We start from the raw sequence: 9,094 nt of genomic DNA, 5'->3' as shown, positions 1-9,094 counted from the left end.
TAGGGAGAGCATCGGGAAAAATAGCTAATGCATGCTGGGTTTAATACCTAAGTGATGGGTTGATAGGTGCAGCAAATCACCATGGTACATATTTGCCTATGTAAGAAAACTGCATGTCCTGCACATGTATCCCGAAAGTTAAAATAAAATAAATACATAAGTACATAAATAAAATTTTAAAAGACAAAAAAAAAACCTTAATTGTATGTGGGTAGTTCCCTTTGATTGAAAGTGAGATAGAAATAATTTTTTAAAACTTACTATTCAAAATTTGCAAAACTAAATAAGAGTAAAAGAAATTTACATTTTGTCCCTGGATTGATACAAGACAAAAACATAGTGTGGGAAAGCTGGAGTTGAGGATGAACGAGATTCTGAGAATAAAAATCCCTGGTACATAGCCAAAATTTCAGAACTTCAGATTTTCAAGGGCTATAAAATAGGTAACCTCAAGCCACCGTCTCCAACAGATAAAAGGAACCAGGTAATATCTATATTCCAGGGAGAAAGAATAGAAAATTGGCTATCACTGACAAAATTTAGTGGGAAGGAGGGATCTAGAAGGTGGGATGGTGGAGGGATCCCCAGCTTGGGGGGTGGGGAGGGGCTGTGCTCCAGTCTCCCCCTCCCCTGCCCCTCTCCCTCCCCCTCCCCCTCCTGCTGCGCCTCCCCCTCCCTCTGCGCCTCCCCCTCCCACTGCCCCTCCCCAACAAAGGAGCCCTTTGTGACATCAAGGCCCCACCTCTGTGACGCAGGCCTGGGCCCCAGTCCCTAGTCTCCACAGGGATGCCCAGAGCTCAGTTGCTTGAAAGCAATGCGCCTATTCACATGGAGAATCTTCCCTTTCCTTTAAAATTACTTAGTGCCTCATCGCTAAACGCCCCCAGCTCCACACCATGGGTGTTGGATATCTTCCTCACCTTGGTGTTTGCCCTGGGGTTCTTCTTCCTATTACTCCCCTACTTATCTTACTTCCGTTGTGATGACCCACCCTCACCATCGCCTGGGAAGAGAAAGGTAAGGAACCCTCAGTCCCGACCCACAGAGCTTGATTCTCTCCTTTCTTTTTATTATTAGTTCCACTTTTCCAAATCCAGTGGAGAGCCTTCTATGATGGGAAGTCTCAGAAGAGACCAGAACCTCATCCTTCCAGGGAGCGGCAGGGCAGCCAGGGGTTGGTAGGGGTAGATAGTGTACTGGGATTTCCATCCCAAGCTCTCAGTCCATCTGTGGGGGAGCACAGAAGGCATCAAGGCAAAATCAAACCAGTGGACTCAGCACCAGTACCAGTCATGAGACTGGGGAGGTCTCTGTCCGAGACCAGGCCCTGAGCCCTGGCTCATCAGCCCCTCTCTGGGGCAGGTGGCTCAGGGCCCAGCCTCCCCTGTGTGGGGTGATCTGGGGCCTGTGCTGGGCCCCCGAGGGCCTCCCACCAGGGCCTGGTGTCTCCTCTGGTCTCCTGGGAAGCAGAATCCTACCTGATAGCTCAGCAGTGCCTGCGGGCCTGAACTTGGGTGTTCCTGGAGCAGAGGAACAGGGACTGAAGGTGTCCGTGGTGGACCTCATATTGAAAATCCCTGTGTGTGTGTGTGTGTGTGTGTGTGTGATTTTTATTTTATTTGTGTGTGTTATTTTTTATTTTATTTTATTTTATTTTATTTTATTTTTTGAGATGGAGTCTCGCTCTGTGGCGCAGGTTGCAGTGAAATGGAGCGATATCGGCTCACTGCAACCTCTGCTTCCCGAATTCAAGCGATTCTCCTGTCTTAGCGTCCTGAATAGCTGGGGATTACAGGCGCCCACCACCATGCCTGCCTAATTTTTGTATTTTTAGTAGAGACGGGGTTTCACCATGGCCAGGCTGGTCTCAAACTCCTGACCTCAGGTGATCAACCCACCTTGGCCTCCCAAAGTGCTTGGATTATAGGCGTGAGCCACCGCGCCCAGCCCCCTCTTGCTGTTTTTCTAAGAAGAAAAGCAGTTTATCATCCATTTAAACATGAGTGGGAGGAAGCACACAGAGCTCCCTGAGCAAGACAGAGAGAGCCATGCGGTTCCTGAGTGCAGCATGCTGCGGCTGGGCTGGGGCAGAGAGGGAGAGCCGGTCCTAGCTTCTCGCCCTTTCTTGTCTCCCATTGTCATCTTGTCTCTCCGCGTCAGCTTGTCTCCGTACATCATCGTGTCTCCCAGTGTCCAGTAGGGCGGAGGCGGAGGCCCAGAGGCAGGATGAAAAACCACAGTCTGAGAGGTAAGGCTCTGCCAGAGCACACTAGAGTTAATTTGATCTCATCTGTCCCGGAGGGAACTGACTCTGAAGAAGTCAGTTGAAGAAGCCTGAGGTGGGGGCTCCTAGGAAGGAAATCAGAACCCCGGGTCCTTCTCAGATTCCATGCCGGAATGAAGCCATGGTGGGCCAGGGACTGGGCGTTACCCAGCAGGGGGCAGTGTGTGTGTCCTGGGGAGACCAATGCCTGCCTGGATGCGGAGGGGGGTGAGGGGCCTCCCGCTCCCTGGGAACAGCTGTTCAACTCTGCTAAGGCTGATTCCTCTTTGAGACCACCCCAGTCCTTTCTCCCCACAGGGCAGTTGTGAGGACTGTGGGGGTAGGGGGTCCGTGTGTGGAAGCCCTTTGTGAATGAAAAAGCCCTGTCCTCCATGCCTTGCTATTAACGTCGGGGTCATGTGGCTTTGGACACAGATGGGTGGGGTGCAGGGTCTAATTCCCCATGGTCCTCCCTAAAGAAACAGCCACTCAGCCTCCTGTGAGATCCCAGGCCCCTCCCTCACTGCCCTAACCCAGTCTCCTGATTTCCAGCTGGTAGAGAGTGCCCGAGAGGCCTGGAGAAGACTTTGGACCTGCTTTCACAACTGCAGAGGTGAGGCACTTCCCCTTCCCTGCATCCTTCCTACCAGGGCTGGGACGTGACCCCAGGGCCACAGGCAGCCTGGAGCTGACCTGGGATGGGGAGACCAGGGGGACAGAGGATGGGAGTAAAACCCTGGGGCGAGGGGTAGCAGGAGAATTGGGCAATCAGGGTGTGGGGTGGTGGAGGGGCTGTGGCCCGAGCACCCACTCTGCCCTCCGGCCCCACCGGCTCCTGGCTGCAGCTCGTGCCTCCTGTCTCCTGCAGCCTCCTGGAGCCACACCTTGACAAAGGTGACTTTGGTCAGCTCTCCGGTCCAGACCCCCCAGGTGAGGTGGGCGAAAAAGCACCTGATGGAGCCTCCCAGTCCTCTCATGAGCCTATGGAAGATGCTGCTCCCATTCTCTCCCCGTTAGCTTCCCCGGATCCTCAAGCCAAGCATCCTCAGGATCTGGCCTCCACCCCATCACCAGGCCCAATGACCACCTCAGTCTCCTCCCTAAGTGCCTCCCAGCCACCAGAACCTTCCCTTCCCCTAGAACACCCCTCACCCGAGCCACCTGCACTTTTCCCTCACCCACCACACACCCCTGATCCTCTGGCCTGCTCTCCGCCTCCTCCAAATGGCTTCACTGCTCCTCCCCTGCAGGACTCCACACTGATAACTCCATCTCACTGTGACTCAGTGGCACTTCCACTGGGCACCGTCCCTCAAAGCTTGTCTCCACATGAGGATTTGGTGGCTTCTGTCCCAGCCATCTCAGGCCTTGGTGGCTCAAACAGTCATGTTTCTGCCTCCTCCTGGTGGCAGGAGACTGCCAGAACCTCGTGCGCCTTTAACTCATCAGTCCAGCAAGATCATCTTTCCCGCCACCCACCAGAGACCTGTCAGATGGAAGCTGGTAGCCCGTTTTTGCTCAGCTCTGATGGCCAGAATGTCGTGGGGATACAAGTCACAGAAACAGCCAAGGTCAACATTTGGGAAGAAAAAGAAAATGTTGGATCATTTACAAATCAAATGACCCCAGAGAAGCACTTAAATTCTTTGCGGAATTTGGTTAAATCATTGGATGCTGAGCAGGACACCACAAACCCAAAACCCTTCTGGAACATGGGAGAGAACTCAAAACAGCTGCCCGGACCTCAGAAGCTCTCAGATCCTAGGCTCTTGCAGGAAAGTTTTTGGAAGAATTATAGCCAGCTTTTCTGGGGCCTCCCCTCTCTGCACAGCGAGTCCCTGGTGGCTAACGCCTGGGTAACTGACAGGTCTTATACTTTACGGTCTCCTCCTTTCTTGTTCAATGAAATGTCCTATGTCTGCCCAATTCAAAGGGAGACTACAATGTCCCCACTGCTTTTCCAGGCCCAGCCCCTGTCCCATCTGGGGCCCGAGTGCCAACCCTTTATTTCATCCACACCCCGATTCCGGCCCACACCTATGGCTCAGGCCGAGGCTCAGGCCCATCTTCAATCCTCTTTCCCAGTCCTATCTCCTGCTTTTCCATCCCTGATTAAGAACACTGGAGTAGCTTGCCCTGCATCGCAGAATAAAGTGCAAGCTCTCTCCCTACCTGAAACTCAGCACCCTGAATGGCCTTTGTTGAGGAAACAACTAGAAGGTAGGTTGGCTTTACCCTCTGAGGTCCAAAAATCTCAGGACGTCTTTAGTGTCTCCACTCCTAACCTTCCCCAGGAAAGTTTGACACCCATTCTGCCTGAGAACTTTCCAGTCAGTCCTGAAATCTGGAGACAACTGGAGCAACACATAAAAAAGTGGATCATCCAACACTGGGGCAAGCTGGGAAGGATCCAAGAGTCTCCGGATCTGATGCAGCTTCGGGATGAATCACCAGGGACAAGTCGGGCCAAGGGCAAACCCAGTCCCTGGCAGTCCTCCATGTCCACAGGTGAAAGCAGCAAGGAGGCACAGAAGGTGAAGTTCCAGCTAGAGAGCGACCCGTGCCCACATCTGGGGCAAATTCTGGGTGAGACCCCACAAAATCTATCCAGGGACATGAAAAGCTTCCCACGGAAGGTTCTGGGGGTGACTTCTGAGGAGTCGGAAAGGAACTTGAGGAAGCCCTTGAGGAGTGACTCGGGAAGTGATTTATTAAGATGCACAGAGAGGACTCATATAGAAAGCATCCTGAAAGCCCACATGGGCAGGCACTTGGGCCAGACCAACGAGGGCTTGATCCCCGTGCGTGTGCGTCGATCCTGGCTTGCTGTCAACCAGGCTCTTCCCGTGTCCAACACCCACATGAAAACCAGCAATCTAACAGCCCCAAAAAGTGGGAAAGCCTGTGTGAACACAGCCCAGGTGCTTTCCTTCCTCGAGCCGTGTACTCAGCAGGTGTTGGGAGCCCATATTGTGAGGTTTTGGGCCAAACACAGGTGGGGTCTACCCCTCAGGGTCCTCAAGCCCATTCAGTGCTTTAAACTGGACAAGGTTTCATCCTTGTCCCTTACACAGCTTGCCGGTCCCTCCTCAGCCACCTGTGAATCTGGGGCTGGCTCAGAAGTTGAGGTGGACATGTTCCTTAGAAAGCCACCAATGGCAAGTCTGAGAAAGCAGGTGCTGACCAAAGCATCTGATCACATGCCAGAGAGTCTTCTGGCCTCCTCACCTGCATGTAAGCAGTTCCAGAGGGCACCGCGAGGAATCCCATCTTGGAATGATCATGGGCCCTTGAAGCCTCCTCCAGCTGGAGAGGAGGGCAGGTGGCCATCTAAGCCCCTCACGTACAGCCTCACAGGCAGCACCCAGCAGAGCAGGAGCTTAGGAGCCCAATCTTCAAAGGCTGGAGAGACAAGGGAGGCAGTGCCACAATGCAGAGTCCCCTTGGAAACCTGTATGCTGGCAAACCTCCAAGCCACAAGTGAGGATGTGCATGGTTTCGAGGCTCCAGGGACCAGCAAAAGCTCTCTACACCCTAGAGTGTCTGTCTCCCAAGATCCAAGAAAGCTGTGTCTTATGGAGGAGGTTGTTAGTGAATTTGAGCCTGGAATGGCCACAAAGTCAGAGACCCAGCCTCAAGTTTGTGCCGCTGTTGTGCTCCTTCCAGATGGGCAAGCATCTGTTGTGCCCCACGCTTCAGAGAATTTGGCTTCTCAAGTGCCCCAGGGCCATCTCCAGAGCATGCCTACTGGGAACATGTGGGCTTCCCGGGAGCTACATGACCTCATGGCAGCCAGAAGGAGCAAACTGATGCACGAGGAGCCCAGAAACCCAAACTGTCAAGGCTCATGCAAGAGCCAAAGGCCAATGTTTCCCCCTATTCACAAGAGTGAGAAGTCTAGGAAGCCCAACTTAGAAAAACATGAAGAAAGGCTTGAAGGATTGAGGACTCCTCAACTTACCCCAGTCAGGAAAACAGAAGACACCCATCAGGATGAAGGCGTCCAGCTACTGCCATCAAAGAAACAGCCTCCTTCAATAAGCCACTTTGGAGAAAACATCAAGCAATTTTTTCAGTGCATTTTTTCAAAGAAAAAAAGCAAGCCGGCACCAGTCACTGCTGAGAGCCAAAACACAGTAAAAAACAGATCATGTGTGTACAGCAGCAGTGCTGAAGCTCAGGGTCTCGTGACGGCAGTTGGACAAATGCTGGAGGAGAAAATGTCAGTTTGTCATGCGCGCCATGCCTCGAAGGTAAATCAGCACAAACAGAAGTTTCAAGTCCCAGTCTGTGGGTTTCCCTGCAACCACAGGCACCTCTTCTACTCAGAACACGGCAGAATATTGAGCTATGCAGCCAGCAGTCAACAAGCCACTCTCAAGAGCCAGGGTTGTCCCAACAGAGACAGGCAAATCAGAAATCAACAGCCCTTGAAAAGTGTGCGGTGCAACAATGAGCAATGGGGCCTGCGACATCCCCAAATCTTGCACCCCAAGAAAGCTGTATCCACAGTCAGTCCCCCTCAGCACTGGCCGAAGACATCCGGTGCCTCTAGCCACCATCACCACTGTCCAAGGCACTGTCTTCTTTGGGAAGGTATCTGATTTGGTCAGTCACAAATTCTTTTTTAGCCTTCCCTGGAGAAAAACAAGTCCCCAAGAAAAAATTCACTCTATGTAGAGAAAAAATATTTTCTCTCATGTTAGTACATGCAGAACATTTAATATTCCACAATAAATATGGTTTTTTATTCATAAGAGGGTGATGGCTTTTATTTGTGCCATGCTTGGTGTGGGCTTGGTTTCCAGAAGCGACAGGACGTGGAGGGATGTTGACAGTGGTGCTGTAAGCCCACCTTCATCCTGAGTTCCTTCACTGAACCTTATGTTTCCGTAATACCGTCTTTACACAAACAACAAAAAATTCTAAAAACAAGATGAGAAAAACCTATGAAGGTCCCACTCTGAAATAAGGTTCAACCCATCTTTCCACTACTTACTCCACCTCAAACTTCATGCAGCTGTAGGGAGAAGGTTTGCAGAGATGTCACGGGACTGAACATCTCCATGCAGGCTCCAGGAAGTGCCACAACCGAGTACCTTCATGTGTCACAAAATAGTGGAAGTCTGGGTGGGAGAGTGCTGGGCCCTGAGTTCAGAAGTGGGCGAAGTCTTGACCCTGGGTATCCTGGTGGAGAATAGATAATGTCTGCCCCTGGGAAGCCCCTTCTCTCCCTGACAAAGGCTGGGATGGAGATGGGCCCTCTTAGCTCAGCCAACATGCGAAGCAGAGAGTCCCCATCCCACTGCCTCTCCCTTTCTCGCACTCTGGAGTGGCGGTGGGGACAGACCTTCCAGCTCTGTGCATGTGTAGGTGGGGGCTAGGGGGTCAGGGGGGCAGCCTTCATGGAGGTTGCTGAGGGCCGTGAACTCCCCTGCCCCAGATGAGTGAATGACCCTGCTCCTGGGTCACCGGCCTTTGTCTATCTCACCTACATGTCTCTCAGCTTCAGCGAAGTAGTTCTGGGTGAATGGAGTAGGGTATGCCTGTGTGTGCAGAGGCTTCTGATGGTGGGACTCTGTAGAGCTACAGGGGATGCAGACAGAGAATTGAAAAGGAGGCAAAGTGGTGTGTGTGAGGGAGCCATCAGTGGTGCCGTGAGCCAGGAGACTCTGACATTCCAACCCCTTAGACAGGCCTAGAGGGGCCTAGTGTCTCATCCTGGCCACACCCCAGGGTCTGTCTCTGCTCCAGCTCCCAGATCACAGACCCCTAGAAAAACCATATTTACCCCCAACACAGAGGGCCATATTAGTGAGAAGGCAAAGTGAATAAGGAAGATGAATTTCTTAACATCTTCGATAAGCTTGCACATAATAATCTATTGAACTTTTTTTTTTTTTTTTTTGAGACAGAGTTTCACTGTTTTGCCCAGGCTGGAGTGAAGTAGTGCAGTCTTGGCTCACTGCAAACTCCGGCCCCCGGGTTCAAGCGATTCTTCTGCCTCAGCCTCCCAAGTGGCTGAGATGATAGGCACCCACCACCATGCCCGACTAATTTTTATATTTTTAGTAGAGACGGGGTTTTGCTATGTTGGCCAGGCTGGCCTCGAACTCCTCGCCTCAGGTGATCTACCGGCCTCAGCCTCCCAAAGAGCTAGGATTACAGGCATGAGCCATGGCGCCTGGCCTACCTATTGAATTTTTTAAAGGATGTGTTGACAATAGGTGGAAAAGCAAGGACTAGAGAACCCCAGGCATGAGTCGAAATCTGGTGACCTTTAATATACACGTAGCCCCAGGACTGCTCCCTGGGGAAAGGTGGTGACTTACAAGGGCCCAGCAGCTGAGCTGGGGTCACACAGCAAATCTCCCCTGGCTCCTGACATCCTTGCTTGCCCCAGAGACCAGCAAGGGAAGATGCAGGCAGGCAGGATTTGAACATACAAGGGAGCTGGAAGTGACCTGTCCAGAATGGGCAGAGTATGGGCAGGACAGGAGCCATCCCTGCTGTCTCCCTCTGCTTTCAGCACAGCTTTCCTCCTCTCTGGGCCCTGTCCATATGGGAAAGCAGGAGGTCTCCACAAATCATGGACAGGAGGAGCCAGGTCTCTAGAGGGAGTTTTCTCTGCCTTGTGCCACATACAGGCGTGCAAGAGGCCCAGTTCCGGGGGCCTCATTTCAATGGTGGAGAGGCCAGTGCCAGGCAGTGCCACTGATCTAGATGACAATGGAAATGGCCCTGCCCCCAACATGTGGGACTGGCCGGCACCGGGGTTTAGGGGGCAGTGGGCACAGTCTCCAGCCTGTGGCTTCTCCTGGGGCCAGGTCC

General features: G+C 52.4%; 1 protein-coding gene across 1 annotated transcript; it reads left to right on the top strand.

Annotated features, from left to right (window-relative positions):
• Positions 1-747: 747 nt before the first annotated feature.
• On the top strand, positions 748-7,020 carry LOC749550 (spermatogenesis-associated protein 31A1). Its single transcript, XM_024353817.2, has 4 exons — positions 748-1,017; positions 2,161-2,248; positions 2,816-2,876; positions 3,132-7,020. Exons 1-4 carry the CDS (start codon positions 787-789, stop codon positions 6,865-6,867), a joined length of 4,116 nt encoding a protein of 1,371 aa, XP_024209585.2. The 5' UTR covers positions 748-786; the 3' UTR covers positions 6,868-7,020.
• Positions 7,021-9,094: the final 2,074 nt, after the last annotated feature.

The sequence above is a fragment of the Pan troglodytes genome, chromosome 11 (assembly GCF_028858775.2).
Source record: "Pan troglodytes isolate AG18354 chromosome 11, NHGRI_mPanTro3-v2.0_pri, whole genome shotgun sequence".
Taxonomy (NCBI): domain Eukaryota; kingdom Metazoa; phylum Chordata; class Mammalia; order Primates; family Hominidae; genus Pan; species Pan troglodytes.
This window is presented reverse-complemented; position numbering and strand designations above follow the sequence as displayed.